Source organism: Lithobates pipiens, unplaced genomic scaffold (assembly GCF_037356315.1).
Source record: "Lithobates pipiens isolate NorthernLeopardFrog02 unplaced genomic scaffold, aLitPip1_a1.2 Scaffold_18, whole genome shotgun sequence".
Classification (NCBI taxonomy): Eukaryota; Metazoa; Chordata; class Amphibia; order Anura; family Ranidae; genus Lithobates; species Lithobates pipiens.
The window spans coordinates 442,872,271-442,900,074 of record NW_027507758.1 but is presented as its reverse complement, the minus strand read 5'-3'; the positions used below and the strand labels follow the sequence as shown (position 1 = coordinate 442,900,074).

The following is a 27,804-nucleotide window of genomic DNA, read 5'->3' as shown; positions in this document are numbered from 1 at the left end:
TTAGGTTTGAAAACAGTTGTTCAGCATTTATTTTTAAACAAAAATACACATAAGAAAAAAAAAAAAAACATATTGAATAATTGTATTGAAATTCTATTGCCCATTCAGTGCATCTCCAATTGCAAAACTAACCCTAGATACCAATTATTCAAAGAACTCCAGACAATGAACCTTCATTTGAGAGATAGAAGGCGGAAGTTCAGACTGATACAAGGATTATTCTATTGGGTATACAGCCTGCACAGAACAAAAAGAAGGGACAAAAGGCAGTGGCTGTATGAACTGCTTAAAAAGTTTGGTTGGATCCCCCTTTAATAATAACAGCCTTCAGTCAAGGTTCTATAACCAACAAATATAAAAATACATACATGGATACTCTGCAATAACTTCTTATACGATTCATTAAATAAATTACATTTCTGTTTGGTAGCAGTTTCCATACATAATTTTAATACACTGTACAAGGCGAACATACAGAGTAAAATAAGGTAAAAAGAACACAATCCAAGATAATTCTTTACCAACATAACAGAAGCCATTTTGAAACTGGAACGGAACGAAAAGCACATATATTTAAACAAAATCTAGACAAGACTTGGGACTATATAAATAAACCTGGGGCGGTAGTGCAACATATAAAAACAAACAAACCTCTTTACAAAAAAACAAAAAAAAAAAACAAACCCTGTTCACTCATCCACTGGCAAATATTACTACATAACATTTAATAATTATTGGAAAATGTGTACCTTGGGGAATAGAGGCTGCAACTGCTGACTGAAAATGCTAAGTACCCAGCTGTCTTATCGATGATGGATTCCAAATTTTAAAGGCCTGGTCACACCACTGCACTAACACGTTATGTGCATTTATGTACTGAGGTGTCATTTGTGACTGGCACACCAATGCACCTCCACAAAAAAGGTACCTGTGTTGCAGTCCACTGAAATGTGATGCACAATAAGGATACAAAAAAAAAATGCTGCAGGTATGATTTTACATGCCTTAGCTGCCCTAATGCGACCCATTTAAACACATCACAACAGGCCTGACTAGTGTGAATGGGCACTAAGGGCCATTTAGGACTCAATTCCCCCATCAACAATGTTGATGAGGGAACCCACCCTGTGGAGCCATTGACATGAGCGGGAAAAGCTGTCCCCCCTGAGAGAACAGAGTGAATATTGCTAGTGGCCAACAGCCACTAGCAATAACCGTATGTAAAATTCAACAGTCTTGTTGTACCCAAGTTGATCGATTGGGCAAATTGGGTACATGCAGCCTGACCATACGTGGTTTGAATCTCAGCTGCTTTCCGCTGAACTAGCCAAGATTCAAACCGTCTAGGGCTGGCTTAAGCCACCAAAATGGAACAGGAATGCAAATCAGATTTGAACTTCACCCTGACTCTCCTGACCTGAATACTTGTTCCAGGTCAGGGACACACAGACAGGCAACCATTTAGCATTTTCAAAATGAGATGTGGTTAATGCTGACCTTGTAATTTTTGTCAGTTTCCTCCAAAGCTTATCTCCAGCTAAATCTTTACCTCCTGTTCTGACATTCTCCAAATGCAAAGCAATGAAAATGGGGGCACAGACCAAATAAAAGCTTGACAGAGCTGATCTATTCTATCCAAAACCTAAAGAAAATCATTTTGTTGGAGTTTGCCTTTAAATTGCTTTGCAACAAGTAGGCAGAAGCAATTATATTGCAGTTGTAGAAAAACATTTTTAAAAACGTATTAATAAAATTTACCAAGTTCAGCAAAAGCTTGTTGGAAAGAAATCCAATACTTTCCTGTAAATTTTCTCTAGATGAGAACAGCTGTGCTACGCCTTTTAAAAAGAAACCCAAGCTGGGAAAACTGAAAATAGTTTGCCTAGTTTTGCTGATCGAATGGCTGCAGTACGTTTGAGGCACCGACCTGGAGCAAGCATTCAAATGAAGAGTTATGGCTTTCTCCTGGCTCCTTACATTTTCTAGGTTTGAGGATCAGGTATGATTTCCAGGCAATGGATACGTTTAAAAAGGAGGTCAACAATAGACCCTTCCATATTGCTTCTGCTATAGCTTTCCTTTACAGGTAACCTATATTGAAGAATTATGGGAGGTTTAAAGTATTGCAGCCTTTAGTTCAGCATAACAGCCAACAACTAGCATTATCTGAGTAAGACCAGCTATGACAGCCCTTATTATCCATAAAAGGTTTCTTTTCACAAGAAGCTCAGGAGCTTCTCCAATGTGACGACTTAAAACATTCAGTAACTATTTTTGAAATGCAAGATATGATGCAATTTCCTCACAGCGATCCTCAGCCTTATGTACACCAAAACACTGAACCCTCAACTGTACTGCTGTGTGAACAAAGTGTGTTCAGCATAACAATTTGGCAACTGTTTCAAGCAAAACTAAAAACTTTCCATTTTCAGTCCATGCTGGTGAAGGCATTGCTAAAATTAAAGTCATGGCTACAGTCATCACTATTGTTGGGTATTAGACTGAATAAATCCTCCTCAGTCATTCCTAAAGGCTTGACTTAAGTTTTCCTCAGCCTATCAAAAGGTGTTGAGATAACAGTGTTTAAATAGCACTTAAACCTATTTTCCATGGTGCTACTACACTTAAATTGTCCCAACACTTCCATGCCTTGCCCTCCTCCAGCACACTGCAAGAGGTCTAAAAAGTTCAAAGAATGGATGATGAAAGGTTTTACACCACTTGAAGAGGGTACCAAGTCAAGGGACATTTACAGTGCCCATACCCATTTCATAAAATGAAGCAATGTGACCGATTCAAGCATTGCATGCTTGTCTGGAAATAAAGGAGCCACAGAGGTTAGCATGTAGAGATGCCTTTATGGAAAATCTTGACGGTACTTGGCAAATTATTCCCATTCCAGATGGGACTGCATTTCTTTTTCTCATAACCCTTAAAAAAAAAAAAAAAAAAAAAAAAAAAAAAACAGAACAGGTCTTCTCAAAGTTTGTGCTACCTGGCATATAAGCAGTTGATTCACACTGGCATTACCCTTTAGAACTTGTGTATGAACAGCCCCCTAGGCTTTGCTCTTGGATTTACCTTTCCAAATAGAATGAAAGGTTTGAACAGACAGAAAACTTCTTAAAATATGCCACTATTGTAAAAAATAGGAGTATTCTAGACTGCAGTGTAGATTGATAATTCTGTGATAATGAAATGCTGACAGCCATTTACTAAAGGAGTATAGACTAGTCACTCAATGGGAATTTGTATTTAGCTTAGTAAATAAGATGAAGAAGTTCTGCTGACTTCAATCACCTAAACATGTGCCAGCATGTCCTGTTTTTATTCTCTATGCACACTATTGGGTATTCTTTGCAAAGTGAATATGCTCTCCTCTTTCAGTATGTTGGCAGACCGCTTTAAGTACAAGAGGATCAGTAATGTGTATCTTAGCCTGTGTCAGACGAGGAGAAGAAGGAGAAGGAGAAGGAGAAGGAGAAGGAGAAGGAGAAGAAGAAGAAGAAGAAGAAGAAGGAGAAGGAGAAGGAGAAGGAGAAGGAGAAGGAGAAGGAGAAGGAGAAGGAGAAGGAGAAGGAGAAGGAGAAGGAGAAGGAGAAGGAGAAGGAGAAGGAGAAGGAGGAGAAGGAGAAGGAGAAGGAGAAGGAGGAGGAGAAGAAGGAGAAGAAGAAGTTTGCAATTGCCCATACTTTGCCCCTACTTAAAGTTTATGGCCCCTTTCACATGGGCGAAGCAATCTGGTCCGCCTGTCAGTTTTTCAGGCGGACCCGATTGGACCCTCCATTGTCCTATATGGAACAGCGGGTGTAAATGGACATGTGTCCATTTAAACCCACCGACATCCATTCCGATGAAAACAATCTATTCCCCATCTGTCCAGTGGATTGGATGGATTTTGTTAATGCTGAAAACACAGCGATGTGTACTGTAGGTAATGTTGCATACAGTTTATACAGAGCAGATAGCGGCTGCAGCAATTAGTAACGGAAATAGTTTAAAATATGGAGTTAGGCTTTAACTGCTCATTTTTTCAATTAGTTAAACAAGCACAAAAAATGGAAGGTTAAAATGAAACACTTTAGGTCAGGTTCACACTAGGGCGCCATGGTTTCCCTGCAGCGTGGATGTACCCAAAGTTTTCGTGCCATTTTGCCACGTTTTCTGAAAGAGCACCAAAGATGCATCATGCCTGATTTTTTGTGCACTTTCAGAAAAAATTTACCCAATAGAAGTCTATAGGACTGAGGATAAAACACGCAAAAATCACAGATACACCGTTGCTGAAGCCAAACTGCAGCGCATCAGTGTGAACCCCAGCCTTAAGGCTGCATAAAGTGTTACTTTATCTGGGTTTCATTTTTTTTTTTTAAAACATTCACTTCACATAATGTTGCATAGGTATAAAATAATTTTTCCCACATAAAATAGTTTTAAGTAACTATTTCCCATAAATTTGTTTCCCAAACTCACGATAAAAGTCTCTATTTTCTGGTCTCAGACAATATGTAGAGCCTCAGAAGGTGCTGACATTTTAAAAGGAATGAAAATCCATTTGAGCTAAAAATGTACATACAAAATATTATATTGTGCATGTATTAAATACAGCTAATCTGTGTTAAAACACCTGTAGGGCCTATTTACACTTCTCCGATCTTGTGCATCAAAGCACCGCTGTGCAAAATTGTATTTCAACCCTTAGTGAAAGGTCACATTTGCTGTGCTTTAGTGAACGGATCCTACTGGCATACCCTTCTGGTCTACCAAACTACAAAAATAAACTATTAAGGTCAGATTTACCTAGGAAAAGAATGAACGGGCTAGAAAGTAAATATGTACAACTCTGGTACATTCACTTCAGCGGTTTCCAGCAACATGAATCATTTCAAGAGCTTGTGATGACCATTTCTTTTTGTAAAAGGTTAGGTTTCTTGTTCTACGTTGTTGGAAAATGCGGTTTTATAAATGAAATAAAAAAGTTCTCTGAAAGAAGAAGAAAACAATAAGGGCCAGTTCACACCATAGAAATGCAGTCCGGATACACTCCGGATGCTATTTTGCATGCGTATTTGATGCGTTCCAGTGCGTCGTTGATGCAGTCCAGTGCACCCCCCCCTTTTTTTCCCTTAAGAACATGGGTGTTCCGGTGTATTCCCATGAGTTTATGCCTTTTACAGTGTTCCAGTACAGTCCAGTGCAGGAAAAATGCAGCATGTTCTACTTTGTTTCTGGAACGCACTGGAACTGCAAGCACTGGTGTAAACGATGCAATTGAAAACAATATAACCTATTTTCTATGCAGAAAAAAATAAAAATGCACTGGACTGCATGTGGTGTGAACTGGCCCTAACACCCCTTTCACACCATGCCGCCCATAGTGTCGGCGGTAAAACGCTGCTATTTTTAGCAGCGTTTTACCGTCGGATTTGCGGCACATTTCGGCCGCCAACGGAGCGCTTTTACCCCCCGCTAGCGGCCAAAAAAGGGTTAAACCCCCCGGCAATACGCCGCAATAGCGGCGTTTTGCCGGCGGTATTACAGCGCTGCCCCATTGATTTCAATGGGGAGCAGCCCTGGAAGAGCGGTAAACACACCTCTCCTAAGAAGCTGCTGGCAGGACTTTTCCTGACGTACTGCCAGCGCACCGCTGCAGTGTGAAGGCCCTCGGCCTTTCACACTACAGACAATGGTGCAGCTGTTTTAGGGCGGATTGTAGGCGCTATTTCTAATGCTATAGCGCCTGCAAAATGCCCTTGGTGTGAAAGGGGTCTAAAGGCTGAGGAAGGTGGCATCCAAAATTAGAGCAAAGTTAAATTCCAGTGGATCGCCTCCCATTTGGCAAGAGTTAAATGCTTGTTTATTTTCCTAAGGTGCTATGAAAAAGCAGCTTTAATGAAAATGAGGTATTTAGAGAGATGGGCGTTATATTCAGGCTTAGTGGATTTGCTCTTACTGGGACATTTGACAATTTTCCTCTCATATGCACATATTTAACAACCAATTATGTATTTGATTAGACAAAGCTCCCTAATGTCTTTCCCGAAGACCTTTGCTTTCTAACCAGTAATACAGATGTTATAATCTTCTTTTTCCTGTTGCAGAATCGGCTCTTAATTAGCAGCTGCGCGCATACAAAAAGTTTACGGCAAAGAAGTTAACAACCTCTTTACACAAGTGTCCATCTATGAAACAAAAACAGAACGGAAGACACAGAAGAAAAACACTTGCCTGCACATATCCAGATGACATATTGTGATGCTGCCAAACCTTGTAGCTGTGTATATAAAGCCTCTTTCCATTCAAGTCTGGAGCTAGTCAGTATTATCCCATGGAGGGAGGTGAAAAGATGCTCTCTGTATACTCACCACTGGTAGGTAAGGGGTAGACACAACAGGCTTCATTTAAGCGGAACTCCAGGCAGATACAAGATAAGATAACACCAAATTAATGCATACATGTATTCATTAGTCAAAATTATTCAATTGCAACTAGTGAAAAAGTACCTGAAGTTCTGTCGATATCCACCTCCTGTAAAGCAGCACTTTGACTGAGAGAGACAGCCAAGCATGAGAAGCCAACAATGCCTTGCCGTTTGTTGTGCATCGACAATGAGCACACTGACTGGTGGAGAGAGCAGAGTGATGGCTCATCAGTGTGCTGCTACTGCTTCATTGTCAGTCAGCTGGGACTGCATTTAAACCCAGTGAAGTTGACCAAATTATGCTGCCGTGAAGTTAGAGGACCAGGCTGTGTTGTCTGGTGGCTGCACAGAACTGAAAATCCTTTGGCAGGTAAAACTGAATATTCATATTGCCTGGAGTTCAGCTTTAAAACAAGCTGGCGGAAAAAAAAAAATAAAAAAAATAAAAAAAAAGGGGGGTGTTGGTCACAGCAGCCAGATAGCACAAGGATGATTTACTAAAACTGGAGAGGGCAAAACCTGGTGTAGCTCTGCATAAAAAAAATAAAATAAAAAAACAGTTTCCAGCTTTTTTTGTGAAAGCTTAATAGAACAATCTGAAGTTAGAAGCCGATTGGCTACACAGCTGCACCAGATTTTGACCGCTTCAGTTTTAGTAAATCCCCCCCATGGGGGTTTTTTTTTTTTTAAATAAATATTGGGAAAATGCAAGCAACCCTCCTATTGGTTTCTGTGGACAACCCTTTCCCCTTCAGTTTTCATACAAAAGCCCAGGTAAAAGGTAAACAAAGTAACCTATAAATAAAGATAAGTGCACATTCAGATAAAAGCTTGGTCAATAAATGGTTCATAAAAATATAACCCAGCACATTCTGCTGACTGTGATCCAGCTTCTATACACACCTACAGAAATGTACAGGTCTGCATCATACAACAATGCTACACTTTCACCTGCTGTACCGTAGTTTCATGATATAGTCCTCTATTTGACAATCAAAGAGTACATCCATTTTTTTTTTTTCCAGAAAATAATTTAAGTAAAAGATAGTTCTTATGACGCTCTTCAGGTTACCAATTCACAGCCTCGTTATTTACAACTACAAAAAGTCTCTACAAAATGTTGGCAATGCTTCTATAAGATGCTTTTTGAAAAAGTAAGTCCACTGTAATAAAAATAAAATGGACAGCACCGACGTGGCCACTGAAATATGTTTCCCAACAAAAAAAAACATCAAGGATCACGGACAACAAGTAGATATGGTCACATTGATGCCCAAGTTCCCATTATCAGCAAACAGATGTGCAATTGCAGTATCAAAAACCAAGCAATCACTGTTCATGATGGCTGCTGCCACCCCATCGTGAATGGACCTTGGTGTGGCCTCCCAGGTTAACCGCCTTCGGTTTCCATTGAGTTCAAGTCTGTAGGCAAAGTTTTCAGCTTGTTTTCGTGTGCCGATCAAGAGGACAATGGCAAAAAACTGTTGGTGACCTTCATATTTCTCCTGTTTCTCCAGCACCAACATGAAATGGTGGCTGAAGCAGAACTGCATCATCACCCAGTCAACAGCTCCAGGTAAGTTAATGTCTGTTGCAAGGAAGACTATGTCTTCACCCTGGAGAGTAGTGATGCTTTTGTGGGCATGTGTTAGGTGCGGCATGACTGCTTCCAGTGAACCCTGCCATTTGCAGGAGGCTCCAGGGCAAGGACAGGAGTAGGGACGATATTCACAGATGTCCTCATGTTCAGGTTTTTCAGTGTGATGGAGAGACAAAGAGCACCCAGTAGAGGCATACTAGAAGAAAAACAACAAAACAAAAACATATGAAACAACGAATATCTTGGTTATAAATATACAAAAAGCAGATAAAGAAACAATGAAAGTAAACCTGTCATCGGTCATTTTTGAGTAGGTTTCACTCATTAAGAAACTAAAAAGTTCTTTTAGAAAAACCAGAGCAAAGGAAAATTGTTTGTGGTGCTCAAGGGAATCTGATTCCAAGTGTCAAACAGGAGATGCTGACACTCATTTCTTACAAAGCAGAGGATCTGAATGCAGAAAAATGGGATTGTAAAACAAACACACACGTGGCCTGGTACGGTTCGGGGGGGGGCTCTCTTGGCTCCATCCCCCTTTTTCCTGCCAAGTTGCATGCATGCTCGGATAAGGGTCCGGTATAGGATTTTGGGGGGTACCCTATCCCATTTTTTTTTACATTTTGGCACAGGGCTCCCCTTAATATTCATACAATGGCCCTGGTACTGATTTTGGGGGGGACGCATGCCAGTTTTTTCAATGATTTTTATTAATATTGCTGAGACCTAACAATTCATTACAGCTGCAATCAGTTTTAAATGACACTTTTTTTCTTTAGAAAACGTAATTTTGCTGTGGTATTGTTCTAAACATGGGAAAAATGTGCTACTTTAAAGGCATACTAAGGGCACCCCCAGGCACGATATTTAAAGGAATATTTAATTTTTATTTCACTTTAGGCATTATTAACCACTTCAATACCGGGCACTTATACACCTTCCTGCCCAGACGAATTTTGAGCTTTCAGCTCTGTCGCACTTCGAATGACAATTGCACGGTCATGCTACACCGTACCCAAGCTAAATTTTTATCATCTTGTTCCCACAAATAGAGCTCTTTTGGTGGTATTTGATCACCTCTGGGATTTTTATTTTCTGCTAAACAAATAAAAAAAGGCCGAAAATTTTGAAAAAAAATTTTTTTGTTTGTTACAAAACTTTGTAAATAAGTAAGTTTTCTCCTTCATGGATGGGCACCGACTAGGCGGCACGGATGGGTGCCAATCAGTGATACCCATTGTGGGCACTGAGTGGCATCCATTATGGGCATTGATTGGCATCTGTTGCTGGGCATCCCTGGTGGTCCAGTGAGGGCATCCTCGGGGGGGGGGGGGGGCTGTGCTGATAATCGATCAGCACAGACCCCCCCTGTCAGAGGAGCAGCCGATCGGCTCTCCTCTACTTTTGTCTGACAGACGCGAGTTAGGAAAAGCCGATCACCGGCTCTTCCTATTTACACTGTGATCAGCCGTGATTGGACGTCAGAGACTCTTTACCGAGATCGTAGTTGCGGTGTGTCAGACTGACACACCGCAACAACGATCGCCGCAATGCGCACCCCCGGGGGCGCGCAGCGGCTTAATATCCTGATCACGTCATATGACGTCCGGTCAGGATATTAAAACCACTTTGCCACCGTCATTTTGCTATATGGCGGGCGGCAAGTGGTTAAAAATCACTTCTCCTGAAAGAACGTCTGTTTTTAAAACTTTTTTTTGCATTGATACATGTCTCCCGGGGCAGGACCCGAGTCCCCAAACCCTTTATGGCAATAACTTGCATATAAGCCTTTAGAATTAGCATTGTTTGTTTTAAATTTTAGTGTCTCAGATTTTAATGGCTTTCCATGGCTTTCAAATTTGCCTCAAACGCTGCATATTGTTTGCTGTTCGGCGAACACCCGATGTTCGAGTCGTACATCGGGCTCATTCCTAATCACCAATGCAGGGGACAACTACACCACCATTAAAGCAGTAGTAAACCCTCCTTCCTTATTTTTTTTTTGAACCTACAGCTAAGTATATATAAAGCTTAGCTGTAGGCAAAATGAATGTCTCCTAAAGATGTCACTGGCACATGTGCTATGAAGGAACAGCATAATCATGCCTTTCCTTTAGAGCTCTGTGCCGCACCTGCGACTTCCACACGGCTCGGCCATTCAAGTGGCTGGAGCCCAAGAACCCGGAAAGAAGAAGACCAGTTGAAGATGGAAGCCCTGTCAGTGGTGTCAGCGTGCCACTGGAGGACTTCCTTTCAAAGCAAGTCCTCCATGATGTGCTAGTATACAAGGCATACTAGCACATTATGCCTTTACATTGCATTTTTTTTCCACTTAAGTTTACTACCGCTTTAAGGGGTGCTTCTGTCATTGGCCACTAACGTAAGGGGAGACTGCTCCCACTGACTGTCAATGTAGGAGCCCTTCTCTACAGACCACCAAATGTAACAGAACCGACTTTTATGTTGACCCCCAAGTGTGGTGAAAACTATTTCCAAGGTTTACTTTTTTCTGGCCAATATTTCTGTTATAATAATTACTGAAAATCTATTTCCCATATGGGGGGGTGGGGGGGCGTTGTTAACCTCTTCATGCCAGCACCTCCCAGGCCTTTAAGAGGTTTATGCCACCGGGACTTCAGAGCATGCAACCGTGACTGCCGGTCACGTAATCTGAAAACACCCGTGGAGTGCACGCTCTCGGTACAACTATTTGGATAGCTACTTATGCAAATATGCAGCCTCTCTGTGCCAAGGGGCCGCCATGCGGATGGCCCAAGGGGTTGAAGATGGATCTTCTGAGCACAATACATTTTTATGAGGGATTTCTTGAGACCAGAAAATTACTTTTAGCTATGCTTAGAACCTGCCCATCTTTGCCCTTTTGTATTACTGTCCCTCCAATACCCTTCATGGGCCACACACGTACTTGCCTTATTCTTTATCATACCATACTCTAGGGAAACATGCCTGGGAAAGCAGTAGGTTCACACACAAAGGATACAATTGTGCAGAAAGCTGTATAGTAAAGGTAATCTGCTTGATCATAAAATGCCCTACATTCTTAAAATATCTTTTTTCTGAGTACAGGCATTTACTGAAAATCACAGTTTGAGAGATTATTTCCCTGGATGGACACTGCAGAATTAGATACTGTGCTGAACTGATGACCTATCTGGGAAAATAGACAAGGCTACCAAGCTAATTTTTTATTGTATGTGTAGAAGAGGATTGCACATTATGGAAAGTTATAAAATTGGTGATTGCTTTTTTTTCCCACTCCCAGACATGCATTGTCTAACTGGTATGCAGGTCACAAATCCCAAAAAATGTTTTTGGAAAAAAATGAGTCCCGCCCCCACACTAAGACCAAAAGTTAAAAAGTTCTTCCGTTTTATTCCTTGAATAATAATTTTTATTGCTCAAAACACAATACAAATTGTAATCCAAAGAGAAAATTGATCTCAAGCCTGCTATAATTTACCAGTTGATTTTATAACTAAGGCTCCATTCACACTTGTGTGACTTTGATGCAAATTGCATGTGATTTGTTGTCTTTTGGCAAAGTCGGACCCACTGTTGCATGTAAAAACATTCAGGTACGACTTTCATACAACTTTTCAGCATTAACATTGAAGTTATTGGCCCTCAGGCTGCATGAAAGTTGGGCCAAACACCTATAGATTATCTGCAGATTTTCTATGGTTAGATGGAAAAAGTGCAAAAGATTTCTCCATGTATGCTAAACTGTGTGGATGGAGGAATCTCCCACTGGGCTAAGCTTCAGTATCTTGCTAGTCGGCCCCGCTGGCTCTCAACCTAAACAATGCCTGCACCCAATCAGAATGTTCAGGTATTGAGAGCCAGCGGGGCAGACTAGCAAGATATAGAAACTTGGCCCAGTGGGAGAATCTTCCATCCACACAGTTCAGCGTAGATGGAGGAATCTGTTGCACTTTTTTCCATCTGACCATAGAAAATCTGCAGATAATCTTTAGGTGTATGGCCAGTCTTACTCACACATATACAAAATGGCTATTCTTGGAAAACATGTGTTACAACTTTGTCAAGTGACTTTGATGCCCAAAGTCACATGACGACAAGTTGCACAAGTGTGAATGGGGTCTAAAGAACAATTACAGGTATTGGACCAATGCAACTACAAACATACCATACCTGGCTGATCCCCTTGGAATTCATTAAAGTAGGCAACCCCCCCCCCCCCCCCTTTAAGTGCTCTCCACTTGCTCCTAGGTCTTGTTGCGAACACAGGAGGTCTGCTGCCCACCAGCATGGGTGCAGGTCACAAAATACTTTACATCTTGTTTTTTTATTTTTTTATTTATTGCATTCTTTATAATTGGTTAATTTCCACAAACATAACATACATATACCACTGTGCCCAGGTACATGCTTTGTATATATACACGGTAATCTGGTTGAAACGATAGTAAGCTACATGTTTTATGCTACTTATAGTGATCATTGTTCATACCATATTTGTAACATGAATATGCCTATGTATGTAATGTTTTCGGATTTGCAAATAAAAGTTTTGATTTAAAAAAATAAAAAATAAAATACTTTTAATACATTTAAATACATTATTGAAATGAATGCATGATTTGACAAGCAAGACTTCACCGTCTGCCTCTCCAACCCATCCAATCAGAGATCACTTCTCTATAAAGTATTTTTATTTCGGTCTTTGTTGCTGCTGGAAGATTTTCCCTTACTTCCTGTCTGGTAAAAGCATTGTAACAGTAAGCGAGAGCAAATCTCTGCAAGAAAACTGCCAGGCTTTCTAATCTTTTCCCCCCTCTATCCAACCCAAGTACATATGGTATGGTTACACAAATAAAATGTGTGTTGTAAAACGTGGTGTGATACAAACGCAAACAGTAGTCTAAGCCCAGATTTCATTACAAGAACAGAGGATTCCCTGTAAGCAGATCTTTACGAGATGGTGAACCTGGTGACTTCATGGAAAACAAAGGTCTAATTAGACGTTTGCATACCAATAGTTTGTCATAGCGGATTCCTCCCTCCACTCACTCTGGCATTTAAGTGTCACAAAGTGCAACCAAAGGTTTCAGAGTAACTCTGCACCCAGTGCACACAGCAGTACTAGGTGTGTCCAGCAGTATTCATTTTGGCAGAAAATTTCGATGTCGTTTTAGTCATAGTCTTGACTAAAAACACCATTTTAGTTTTAGTCCCATTTTAGTCATCTGCAATTGTTTTAGTCGACCAAGTAATTTTATTCGTCTAAAATAGAATGGGTTTAGTTAGTTAAATTGTAATGCATTACCTAAGCATTTCTCTACAATTTCCAAACTCATTATATACTCCTGGAGTAAAACATCTAATGTTACGATTTATGGTATTAAGGTTTGAACATGCACTACAGACACAGATTTAGTCACTGAATAACATCTTTAAAGCAGAGTTCCATGCTTTTTTTTAGTTTAATAAAAGTCAGTAGCTACAAAAAGTGTAGACACTTACCTGTCCCACAGTCCAGCGATGCGGCCGCCCGGTGCCTCACTCCTCTCCGTGGCGGCGTCATAGCAACCCATGTGGGCACCCAGTAGGGCCGTGCGCGCACTGCACATGTGCGAGTCATGCTGTTATTGGCCAGACAATCTTCTGGGACCTGTAACATGTCCCAGAAGATTGCTAGTAGGGAGGGGCCGCTGCCGCCTAGGTGGCCAAGAAGAGGAAGGAGGGACAGGAAGTCCAAAAAAGGTACACTCCCTCACCCCCCACCCCAAAAACAATGAAATGCCAATTGTGGCAATTCCTGTGCATTTCCTGCATCACATCAGTGTCGTGTTGAACCTGTTTATCTGCAGTCTTTACATGCTTTCAAAGTACAGAATTTATAAAGCTTTGAGTTGCCCGAAAAAAGGACTAAAGTTACTGAGCGCTGCAGAGTGTGAAGAGAGGACTGAAAGCCGATTGGAGGGAAGGGACACACTCCCCTTCACACAGCACTCGGGAACAGAGCTGAAGCTGTCAATCTGGAGGTTCTTCCAGCCACCATTTTTCTGTTGGTGTCAGGAAAACAAATGTCAGAAGTGATTCATGCCGAGAGAGGAATGAGGCAGCAGACAGAAATGACACTTTGTGCTCTTAATTGAGACAATTACACAATACAGAGGGATATGCTTTGATCATATTTCATGTTTACAACCACCACTTAAAGGCCAGGCCTTTTTCTGACACTTGCTGTAAAAAATAAAAAATAAAAACAGTATTTTTTGCTCCAAAATTACTTGGAACCCCCCAAACATTAAATATATATATATATTTTTTTAGCAGAGACCCTAGAGAATAAAATAGCGTCCGTTGCAATATTTTTTGTCACTGAATTTGAGCAGTGGTCTTTCAAAACGCAATTTTTTTGGAAATAAAAAAAATTTGAATTTTTATAACAGCTTATCTGTAAAATCCTTTTCTTGGAGTACATCACAGGACACAGAGCAGCATAGCAATAACCATGTGGGTTATAGGCCACTTTTAGGTGATATAGGACACTGGCACACCCTAAACAGGAGGTTGCCTCCCCTATATAACCCCTCCCATACAGGGAGTACCTCAATTTGGTAGCCAACCAATATACATATATCCAGGGACAGGGACCTCTGTGTCCAGTGATGTACTCCAAGAAAAGGATTTTACAGGTAAGCCGTTATAAAAATCCTATTTTCTTTATCGTACAATCACAGGACACAGAGGAGCATAGTAGTAACTATGTGGGATGTCCCATAGCAATGCAAACAGAGGGGAGGGACACACACACACAAATTATATATATATATATATATATATATATATATACCGTATATACTCGAGTATAGGCCGACCCGAATATAAGCCGAGGCCCCCAATTTACCCCCAAAAAAACTGGCAAACTTATTGACTCGTGTATAAGCCGAGGGTAAGACATGCCTGTCCATCCCTGTGTGTGTGTCCGTCCATCCCTGTGTGTGTGTCCGTCCATCCCTGTGTGTGTGTCCGTCCATCCATCCATCCCTGTGTGTGTGTGTGTCCATCCATCCATCCATCCCTGTGTGTGTGTGTCTCCATCCATCCATCCATCCCTGTGTGTGTGTGTCTCCATCCATCCATCCATGTGTGTGTGTGTGTGTGTCTCCATCCATCCATCCATCCGTGTGTGTGTGTGTGTGTGTATCCATCCGTGTGTGTGTGTGTATCCATCCGTGTGTGTGTGTGTATCCATCCGTGTGTGTGTGTGTATCCATCCGTGTGTGTGTGTGTGTGTGTATCCATCCGTGTGTGTGTGTGTGTGTGTGTGTGTGTGTGTGTGTGTGTGTGTGTGTGTGTGTGTGTGTGTGTGTGTGTGTGTGTGTGTGTGTCCAGCCTACCTGTGTCCCGAGCCTTTGTCCCGAGCCTCCGTCCCGTGCCTTGCCTCCGTGCCTCGCCGCCGTGCCTTGCCTCCGTCCCGTCCCGTCCCGTCCCGTGCCTTGCCTTGCCTTGCCTTGCCTCCGTCCCGTGCCCTCTTCGTCGGCGCCTCGGCGGCCATTGTAAAATTCAAAAGCTGCGCCGCCGCCTTCGCCTGTGATAGGCGGAACACTGAATTTCCCAGCAGCCTGTGTTCCGCCTATCACGTACATCGTATCATCCTCGTCCGTAGTACGAGGATGATACGATGTCCGTGATAGGCGGAACACAGGCTGCTGGGAAATTCAGTGTTCCGCCTATCACAGGCGAAGGCGGAGCCGGAGGCGCGGCTTTTGAATGATAGAATGGCCGCTGTCTGTCTGCTCGACACGCTGATCGAGCGGGCAGACAGCGATGACTCGAGTATAAGCCGAGGGGGGCACTTTCAGCCTCAAAAAAGAGGCTGAAAATCTCGGCTTATACTCGAGTATATACGGTATATATATATATACACATACATATACATACACATACAATTTTTTAAACGTCGACTATGGAGATTTTAAAGGGTAAAAGTTTGTCGCCATTCCATGAGCGGGCGCGATTTTGAGGCGTGACATGTTGGGTATCAATTTACTCGGCGTAAAAAACATTATCTTTCACAATAGAAAAAAAAATTGGGCTGACTTTACTGTTGTAAATACAAAGAATTACCGCTCTAAGGTAATGACTTCTCCCAAAACAGCTGTCTCCACAATCCCACAGGGTGCTGGCTTTGTTTGCAACAGGAACTGAAGTAGAAAAGATGTAGCTGGATAGCCGCACTCCAAATTATTCAACTTTATTTCAAAAATGTAATTAAAATCATAGCATCTAGGCTGGTAAACAGACTAACTGCACAGCCACTGACATGTTTCACACCGAACACGGTGCTTAGTCATAGCTAATGAGCAGAATATACATACAGAGCTATATACACACACACAAGCAATTAGACAAATGAATAAAATATGTGTATGACAAGATAGCAATTAAGGAAACACCTGTGAACATCCAAAGTCTGAAGATTAGCATTTAAATGGATGAAAGGAAAAATACTTTTTCCCCTAAAACACCAAAATCAAGCTGACACGTTGAAAGCATACATAATGGTAATAAATGAATGACATGATAAATCTTATCCTTAGGTGAAGAGGTATAGGTGTAACCTAAAAAAATATAAATAAAAACATTTTTCATTTTGTATGTAAAAAAAAATATTATATATTTTTTTCACACGCATTGGCAGACAAATTTTTGAAACAAAGTTGAATAATTCGGAGTGCGGCTATCCAGCTACATCTTTTCTGACTTTACTGTTGTCTTATTTTTTTTTTTTTATTAAATAAATTATTTTTCCCCCAAAAAAGTGCGCTTGTAAGTCCGCTGTGCAAATATGGTGTGAAAGACATTATTGCAACAACCACCATTTTACTCTAGGGTGTTAAAACAAATAAATAAAAAAAAAGTGTGTGTGGTGTGTAATTATTATTATATATATATATATATATATATATATATATATATATATATATATATATATATATATATATATATATATATACACACACACACACACACACACACACACACACATACATACATACATACATACACATATCCCCGAACAGCCAGCCATTGCATGGCGTGCCTCGGCTGACCAACTTTTCAACCATAGGATCCTACGCATATGCACCAGCAAGAGCACAAGACAATGCCTGCTGAATAAAATCTTTAATAGCAAAACATAGCGCCCTTGGAGCTCGGCTAACTCCTGAGCTGGAATAACCTTAAGCACCTGCTTCAGCTGGAGTTTAGGGATTAATAAATGTCAACCGCTGCAATTGCAAGCCGAGTTACCGCACCTTCAAACACAAAAATTCCATCTTTTTATCTGCTTGGTCCCTCAAAATCTGGGCATTGTCCACCAGACAAGTTAAGCTCTTATTTATACCAGATATAGCAGCATCAAATGATGGTATACTCAATCTTTTGCTGAATTTTTCCTCCATGGGATAAAGTGTTGAAAACTTTTTAGGAGGAAGAAAATGCCTATCTGGGTGATCCCATTCAGCATATATAAGTTGCTCTAGCAACGGGTGAGCAGGAAAGACATGTAGGGCTTGAGGGGGTTTTAAAGAGCCCAAAGAAGAAATGTTTTTTTTCGGCCAATTCAATTAAGGGCAGCCTGAATGTAGAACGGACCATATCTATAACTGATTGCACCAGTAGTTTTTCAGACTGTTAGGCTGAAAAGGTTTCTTCTACAGTTGATTATTTAGCTGAGGAATCATTAGACTGACTTTTAATCATCTGCCCCTGCCTACTGTTCTCATATATCAAGGCCCAGGGCGGGGAGGGGGGTTCTATCGCGTTTTTCTTCCACTCTGAAGAGGATGCGATTAATGCAGCTAACCTTTCTTCCAGCCACACCAAGGCTGAAGATAAGGTGTCTTCAGTGACAAACAGGGTCTGAAATGTTGTCAGCAGCCGCAACACCTGCCAATCCCAATGACTCACCCTGTCCAGCTACCTCTGGTCCTTTCAGCGAGGAAGGTACTGCAGGAGGATAGGCGGGATCCTCAGAGCCTGAAGGTGATGTCCTTGACCCCTTTTTGGGAGTGATTGAACTCCCCCTTCTGGAAGCCATAGTCCCAAGCACAAAGCAGAGGTACTATAATACAATGCACCAAATTCTGAACTATAGTCCAGCAACCAAACAATGCTTTTAACCTGATGCTGAGAAAAATGTGTCCAGGAAATGCCAGCATACACCAAACCACATGCCCTTTAGTCTGCTCCTGTGTCCATCCTGCCACCGTGTTTTCACCAGCGGTGTTTTTAAGGATGGGGCAGCCCGCACTTTGCACGGTGTGGAATAATAGAAGCAGACCACGCACATGCTGCCAATTAAGCCATGCCCCTTCCCTCTACCCTTCAAACTAATTTCCGCTCGCGGGCCCCGTTCGGATCCGCAGTACGAGTGGATCCAGAGAGGAAGCTGCTGTGACCCCTCGAGGGGGGGGGGGGGGGGGGGGGAGCCGTAGTTTCTCCCAAGCTCCTGGGGAAAGCTGCATATTTTCCAGGAACACAAAAAAAAAAGATTTCCCAAACTTACAGACTCCTGGCTGATCTCCTGTTGACACTGAGCAGCATGATGATGTATGTGCTTTTACACCCTCTAGTGGTGATAATCAGGCATGACAACATTTAAATCAATAAAAGAAATCCATCAGTGAACTTGACGTTCCTTAGGATTTCACTTACCTTGCCTTAAAAGCGCCCCGCTAGCAGCCGAAAAGCACCACTAAAAACTAGCAGCACTTCACTGCTAACATCAGCACAGTCCCAGTGTGAAAATACCCTTTAGAAACACCTCCCAGGGAACACAGTTAACCCCTTGATTGCCCCGTAGTGTTAACCCCTTCCCTGCCAGTGTCATTTATACAGTATATATATATATATATATATATATATATATATATATATATATATATATATATATATATATATATATATATATATATATATATATATATATACACACACATACACACACACACACATACACAGAGATAGATAGAGAGATATCTATATATCTCTCTCTCTATCTCTATCTCTATATGCTACCTGGTTATTTACAGAGGTCTTGTGCTAGAATTATTGCTCTCGATCCAACGATCGGGGCAATACCTCACATGGATGGTTTGAACACCGTTTCCATATGTGGGCGCGACTTACGTATCTGTTCGCTTGTGCGCGTAAGCACAGAGGGATGGGGCATTTGTTTTTTTACACTGTCCCTTTATTTTGATCACTTTTATCCCTATTGCAAGGGATTTAAACATCCCTTGTAATAGAAATGAGCATGACAGGTCTTTATTAAGAGATCGGTGGTCAAAAAGACCCGAAATCTCTCATTTACTCTTAAAATCAAGAGGAAAAAAAAAAACATGTCTCTAAGCCTGAGAACCGTGATGTCAGAGGTTTCTCCGGTCCTCCAAGGACATAGAGCCAAGTGGGGGCTATCGTGCCCTAATTCACTTCCTGCTTAGCCATTGGCCGCATTGGATCTTTTCTGGGCTTACCGACGGCTAAAAGAGCCTAAAGAAAAATAAATAATGTAATCACAAGAATACCACTTTAACCACTTCAGCCTGGAAAGATTTGCCTCCTTAACGACCAGGCCATTTTTTGTGATATGGCACTGCGTCGCTTTGACAATTATGTGATGTGGTACCCAAACATTGACAAATTGACCCCCCCCCCCCACAAATAGAGCTTTCTTTTGGTGGCATTTGATTACCTCTGCGGTTTTTATTTTTTGCACTATAAACAAAAAAATAGCAACAATTTTGAAAAACAAAACAACACAATTTTTCTTCACCAGTTTAGGCCGATCGGGGTTATAAAAATGCAACGATTACTGTGTAAATGTCACTGGTAGAAAAGGGGTTAACACTAGGTGGCGATCAAGGGGTTAAATGTGTTCCCTCAGTGTGTTTCTAACTGTGGGACTGACTAGAAAAGAAGCCAGATCGTTGTTCCTAGCTAGTAGTAACAGACGATCTGTCACTCCTCTCCTGACAGAACTGGGATTTGTGTGTTAACACACACACACACACACACACACACACACACACACACACACACACACGCCTGTTCAGTCTCTCGTACCTGCAACCGCCGGCCATGCGCATCGGCTCCCTGCCATGCAGCGGTTGTGTGCTTGCTCTAGCTGTATATACGGTCGATGTACAGTTACGGCGATTTGTGGGAGAGAGCCATCCTGCTGTAGTAGAATGACGGCGGCTGGTCGGCTAGTGGATAAAAAGTTTAACTAAACTATTTTTTTTTTTAGAGGGGAAAAGGATTAGAACTGCCAGTTTTAATTTCAGTCTGTGCTCCTGTTAGTGATAAGCAAATTGTGATTCTCCCTATCGAAAGCAAAAGGGAATCCTACATTTTGGGTTAACATTAGAAAAGAGGAGAAATCTTCCAATGGAGATGCTAGTTCTGGTGACACACCAGGATTCCCTCACTTTGGGAGGGATTTCCTCTCACTTCCTGTTTGGATATGTGACAAGAACTGAAGCGGAATCTCCAAAATGGGACAAAAGATGGGAAAAAAAAAAAAAAAAAAAAAAAAAAAAAAAAAAAAACTGACAGCTATTAAAACCCTCCCTTAAACAATCCAAAAAGAAGAAAAAAAAAATGCCTTTAGTTACAATTTAAGTTTAAGGGTAGAATCGCAAGCTGTACTACTTACCTTATTACATGCTCCGGCAGGCTTCAGGCACTCACCTTTTCTGACACTTGGGTTGTGGACAGGCCTCAAACATTCTCATGTACAAACATTTTAACATGCAGGTAGTGTGATTGGGCCCTTAAGTGTGCAAGTACAGCCTGATGCACATAGCAATACAAGTACATGCACCACTGCTGCAAATCATTTGCCATTACTAAAGGCAGACAGTAACCCTCGCCATATATGTATTAAAACATTGTTTGTAGAAAACTATTGATTCAGTATTCTTAGTAGAGAAGTCGACAACCTTTCGCAAATCAGGTGTCAGTTCAAAATTTAGATGCGCCAGTAAGCAATAACACTCCGTAGACCTCCAACGACTCCGACCCTGCCCCGACCTCCGACACTGTACTGCCCGATCTCGGACACCGCCCCGACGACCCCGACACTGCCCGGACCGACCTCCGAGCCGCCCCGACGACTCCGACCCTGCCCCGACCTCCGACACTGTACTGCCCGATCTCGGACACCGCCCCGACGACCCCGACACTGCCCGGACCGACCTCCGAGCCGCCCCGACGACCCCGACACTGCCCGGACCGACCTCGAGCCGCCCCGACGACTCCGACCCTGCTCCGACCTCCGACACTGTACTGCCCGATCTCGGACACCGCCCCGACGACCCCGACACTGCCCGGACCGACCTCCGAGCCGCCCCGACGACTCCGACCCTGCCCCGACCTCCGACACTGTACTGCCCGATCTCGGACACCGCCCCGACGACCCCGACACTGCCCGGACCGACCTCCGAGCCGCCCCGACGACCCCGACACTGCCCGGACCGACCTCCGACCCGCCCCGACGACTCCGACCCTGCCCCGACCTCCGACACTGTACTGCCCGATCTCGGACACCGCCCCGACGACCCCGACACTGCCCGGACCGACCTCCGAGCCGCCCCGACGACTCTGACCCTGCCCCGACCTCCGACACTGTACTGCCCGATCTCGGACACCGCCTCGACGACCCCGACACTGCCCGGACCGACCTCCGAGCCGCCCCGACGACCCCGACACTGCCCGGACCGACCTCCGAGCCGCCCCGACGACTCCGACCCTGCCCCGACCTCCAACACTGTACTGCCCGATCTCGGACACCGCCCCGACGACCCCGACACTGCCCGGACCGACCTCCGAGCCGCCTCGACGACCCCGACACTGCCCGGACCGACCGCCGAGCCGCCCCCGACACTGCCCGGACCGACCTCCGAGCCGCCCCCGACACTGCCCGGACCGACCTCCGAGCCGCCCCCGACAACCCCGACACTGCCCGGACCGACCTCCGAGCCGCCCCGACGACCCCGACACTGCCCCGACCTCCGACACTGTACTGCCCGATCTCGGACACCGCCCCGACGACCCCGACACTGCCCGGACCGACCTCCGAGCCGCCTCGACGACCCCGACACTGCCCGGACCGACCGCCGAGCCGCCCCCGACACTGCCCGGACCGACCCCCGAGCCGCCCCCGACAACCCCGACACTGCCCGGACCGACCCCCCCGAGCCGCCCCGACACTGCCCGGACCGACCCCCCCCGAGCCGCCCCGACACTGCCCGGACCGACCCCCCCCGAGCCGCCCCGACACTGCCCGGACCGACCCCCCCGAGCCGCCCCGACACTGCCCGGACCGACCCCCCCGACACTGCCCGGACCGACCCCCCCGAGCCGCCCCGACACTGCCCGGACCGACCCCCCCGAGCCGCCCCGACACTGCCCAGACCGACCCCCCCGAGCCGCCCAGACCGACCCCCCCGAGCCGCCCCGACACTGCCCAGACCGACCCCCCCGAGCCGCCCCGACACTGCCCGGACCGACCCCCCCGAGCCGCCCCGACACTGCCCGGACCGACCCCCCCCGAGCCGCCCCGACACTGCCCGGACCGACCCCCCGAGCCGCCCCGACACTGCCCGGACCGAGCCGCCCCCGACACTGCCCGGACCGACCCCCGAGCCGCCCCCGACACTGCCCGGACCGACCCCCGAGCCGCCCCCGACACTGCCCGGACCGACCCCCGAGCCGCCCCCGACACTGCCCGAGCCGCCCCCGACACTGCCCGGACCGACCCCCGAGCCGCCCGGACCGACCCCCGAGCCGCCCGGACCGACCCGCCCCTGACACTGCCCGGACCGACCTCCGAGCCGCCCCGACGACCCCGACACTGCCCGGACCGACCTCCGAGCCGCCCCGACGACCCCGACACTGCCCGGGCCAACCTCCGAGCCGCCCCGACGACCCCGACACTGCCCGGGCCGACCTCCGAGCAGCCCAGACTCCGACACTGCCCGGACCAGCACCGACCTCTGATACTGCCCCAACATTGCACGACCTCCGAGCAGCCCCGTCTCCGACACTGCCCTGACCCTGCCCAACCTCTAAGCAGCCCTGACCAACCTTCGAACAGCCTCGAATCTGACACTACCCTGACCGACCAGCCCGACCTTCAACACTGCCCAGACACTGCCTGACCAGCCCGACCTCCGATACTGCCCCGACTCCGACACTGCCCGATCAGCACTGACCTCCGAGCAGCCCCAATTCCAGCATTATCAAACCGCTAAAAAAAGTTTACCAACCTGGTCAGCCTTGTTCTTGTGACTAATCTCACTGGTTTAAAGTTAAAAATGAAAGCCATCATCCTCATTTTCCTGTATGAAGAGAAGCAATCCCCAGTACCTTTGGTTTACATTTCCCTCAGCTCTGACACAGACATAGAAGTGTACATTGTGGAGGAGGGTGGGACACAGGTTCACACACCATAATGATGGGGGGGACACAGGTTCACACACCATAATGATGGGGGGGGGGACACAGGTTCACACACCATAATGATGATGGGGGGGACACAGGTTCACACACCATAATGATGATGGGGGGGGGGGGGACACAGGTTCACACACCATAATGATGATGGGGGGGGGGGGGACACAGGTTCACACACCATAATGATGATGGGGGGGGGGGGGGACACAGGTTCACACACCATAATGATGATGGGGGGGGGGGACACAGGTTCACACACCATAATGATGGGGGGGGGGGACACAGGTTCACACACCATAATGATGGGGGGGGGGGGGACACAGGTTCACACACCATAATGATGGGGGGGGGGGGGACACAGGTTCACACACCATAATGATGGGGGGGGGGGGGGGACACAGGTTCACACACCATAATGATGGGGGGGGGGGGGACACAGGTTCACACACCATAATGATGGGGGGGGGGACACAGGTTCACACACCATAATGATGGGGGGGGGGGGGGACACAGGTTCACACACCATAATGATGGGGGGGGGGGACACAGGTTCACACACCATAATGATGGGGGGGGGGGACACAGGTTCACACACCATAATGATGGGGGGGGGGGGACACAGGTTCACACACCATAATGATGGGGGGGGGGGGGACACAGGTTCACACACCATAATGATGGGGGGGGGGACACAGGCTCACACACCATAATGATGGGGGGGGGGGACACAGGTTCACACACCATAATGATGGGGGGGGGGGGACACAGGTTCACACACCATAATGATGGGGGGGGGGGGACACAGGTTCACACACCATAATGATGGGGGGGGGGGGACACAGGTTCACACACCATAATGATGGGGGGGGGGGGACACAGGTTCACACACCATAATGATGGGGGGGGGGGGACACAGGTTCACACACCATAATGATGGGGGGGGGGGGACACAGGTTCACACACCATAATGATGGGGGGGGGGGGACACAGGTTCACACACCATAATGATGGGGGGGGGGGGGACACAGGTTCACACACCATAATGATGGGGGGGGGGGGACACAGGTTCACACACCATAATGATGGGGGGGGGGGACACAGGTTCACACACCATAATGATGGGGGGGGGGGACACAGGTTCACACACCATAATGATGGGGGGGGGGGGACACAGGTTCACACACCATAATGATGGGGGGGGGGGGGGGGGACACAGGTTCACACACCATAATGATGGGGGGGGGGGACACAGGTTCACACACCATAATGATGGGGGGGGGGGGGGGGACACAGGTTCACACACCATAATGATGGGGGGGGGGGACACAGGTTCACACACCATAATGATGGGGGGGGGGGGGGACACAGGTTCACACACCATAATGATGGGGGGGGGACACAGGTTCACACACCATAATGATGGGGGGGGGGGGGACACAGGTTCACACACCATAATGATGGGGGGGGGGACACAGGTTCACACACCATAATGATGGGGGGGGGGGACACAGGTTCACACACCATAATGATGGGGGGGGGGGACACAGGTTCACACACCATAATGATGGGGGGGGGACACAGGTTCACACACCATAATGATGGGGGGGGGGACACAGGTTCACACACCATAATGATGGGGGGGGGGACACAGGTTCACACACCATAATGATGGGGGGGGGGGGGGGACACAGGTTCACACACCATAATGATGGGGGGGGGGGGGGACACAGGTTCACACACCATAATGATGGGGGGGGGGGGGGGACACAGGTTCACACACCATAATGATGGGGGGGGGGGGACACAGGTTCACACACCATAATGATGGGGGGGGGGGACACAGGTTCACACACCATAATGATGGGGGGGGGGGGACACAGGTTCACACACCATAATGATGGGGGGGGGGGGGACACAGGCTCACACACCATAATGATGGGGGGGGGGGGGACACAGGCTCACACACCATAATGATGGGGGGGGGGACACAGGCTCACACACCATAATGATGGGGGGGGGGGACACAGGCTCACACACCATAATGATGGGGGGGGGGGACACAGGCTCACACACCATAATGATGGGGGGGGGGGGACACAGGCTCACACACCATAATGATGGGGGGGGGGGACACAGGCTCACACACCATAATGATGGGGGGGGGGGACACAGGCTCACACACCATAATGATGGGAGGGGGGACACAGGCTCACACACCATAATGATGGGGGGGGGGGGACACAGGCTCACACACCATAATGATGGGGGGGGGGGGACACAGGCTCACACACCATAATGATGGGGGGGGGGGGACACAGGCTCACACACCATAATGATGGGAGGGGGGACACAGGCTCACACACCATAATGATGGGAGGGGGGACACAGGCTCACACACCATAATGATGGGGGGGGGGGGACACAGGCTCACACACCATAATGATGGGGGGGGGGGACACAGGCTCACACACCATAATGATGGGGGGGGGGGGACACAGGCTCACACACCATAATGATGGGGGGGGGGACACAGGCTCACACACCATAATGATGGGGGGGGGGGACACAGGCTCACACACCATAATGATGGGGGGGGGGACACAGGCTCACACACCATAATGATGGGGGGGGGGGACACAGGCTCACACACCATAATGATGGGGGGGGGGGACACAGGCTCACACACCATAATGATGGGGGGGGGGGACACAGGCTCACACACCATAATGATGGGAGGGGGGACACAGGCTCACACACCATAATGATGGGAGGGGGGACACAGGCTCACACACCATAATGATGGGGGGGGGGGACACAGGCTCACACACCATAATGATGGGAGGGGGGACACAGGCTCACACACCATAATGATGGGAGGGGGGACACAGGCTCACACACCATAATGATGGGAGGGGGGACACAGGCTCACACACCATAATGATGGGAGGGGGGACACAGGCTCACACACCATAATGATGGGAGGGGGGACACAGGCTCACACACCATAATGATGGGAGGGGGGACACAGGCTCACACACCATAATGATGGGGGGGGGGGCCACAGGCTCACACACCATAATGATGGGGGGGGGCCACAGGCTCACACACCATAATGATGGGGGGGGGCCACAGGCTCACACACCATAATGATGGGGGGGGGGCCACAGGCTCACACACCATAATGATGGGGGGGGGGCCACAGGCTCACACACCATAATGATGGGGGGGGGGCCACAGGCTCACACACCATAATGATGGGGGGGGGGCCACAGGCTCACACACCATAATGATGGGGGGGGCCACAGGCTCACACACCATAATGATGGGGGGGGCCACAGGCTCACACACCATAATGATGGGGGGGGCCACAGGCTCACACACCATAATGATGGGGTGCGCACAGGCTCACACACCATAATGATGGGGGGCGCACAGGCTCACACACCATAATGATAGGGGGGGGCGCACAGGCTCACACACCATAATGATGGGGGGGCGCACAGGCTCACACACCATAATGATGGGGGGGGGGGCGCAGGCTCACACACCATAATGATGGGGGGGGGGGCACGCAGGCTCACACACCATAATGATGAGGACACACATAATGATAAGATCACACACACACACACACACATAATGATGATAAGATAACATCCTATAGAATGAGTGGCAGTCATCACCCATCGGGTACATAGTGCCAAGGGCAGTGATCACCCACCTTACACGGGAAGAGGACGGCGGATGCCACCTTCTCCATGGCCAGGTTCCTGATGCTGGGGGTGAGGGAAGCCCGGCACGAGGGGCAACAGCTCAGCTTCTGGCGGCATTGGTTGCAGACCAGGTGCCCAGCCTGGCACTGTAGGATGGGGGGCAGCACATAGTCGAAGCACACGGGACACTCGAACAGAGACGTCAGCTCGCTGTGCTGGGACACCGGCCCGGAGATCGCCGCCGCCGCAGCCGCCGATGGAGGGGGCGCGGCGGGGCCGGAGGCGGCAGGGATCGTGCTGGGGACCGCAGGGGACGGGGTGTGCGGCGGTGGGGGAGGCGGCTTCTGTTTCCCGGCTGGTTTGTTAGCACAGGGTCCAGCGGAGGACGGGCGGCTCATTGCGGCCGGAGAGAACCATGGAGGTCCGGAGGGGGGGTGGTAAGAAAACTTCCGGCCAGAGGGGGGGGACGCGGGACACACAGCGGGTCACGGCATACAGCGGTTAACCGGAACACTCTACGACCCCGCCCCCCCAGCAGCGCTGTCAGCGCCGGACATTAG

At 47.1% G+C, this 27,804-nt stretch overlaps 1 protein-coding gene across 1 annotated transcript; it reads right to left on the bottom strand.

Annotated features, from left to right (window-relative positions):
- On the bottom strand, positions 1-27,804 carry SIAH2 (siah E3 ubiquitin protein ligase 2). Its single transcript, XM_077488177.1, has 2 exons — positions 27,253-27,804; positions 1-8,217 (listed from the first exon to the last, which is right to left on the bottom strand). Exons 1-2 carry the CDS (start codon positions 27,640-27,642, stop codon positions 7,660-7,662), a joined length of 948 nt encoding a protein of 315 aa, XP_077344303.1. The 5' UTR covers positions 27,643-27,804; the 3' UTR covers positions 1-7,659.

Bases quoted from the DNA above. Each gene is read 5' to 3' on its own strand.
- SIAH2 (XM_077488177.1), bottom strand. From the start codon at position 27,642: ATGAGCCGCCCGTCCTCCGCTGGACCCTGTGCTAACAAACCAGCCGGG. The intron at 8,218-27,252 runs GTGGGTGATCAC...TTTTTCTTCTAG, and splicing joins CCGTCCTCTTCCCGTGTAAG to TATGCCTCTACTGGGTGCTC.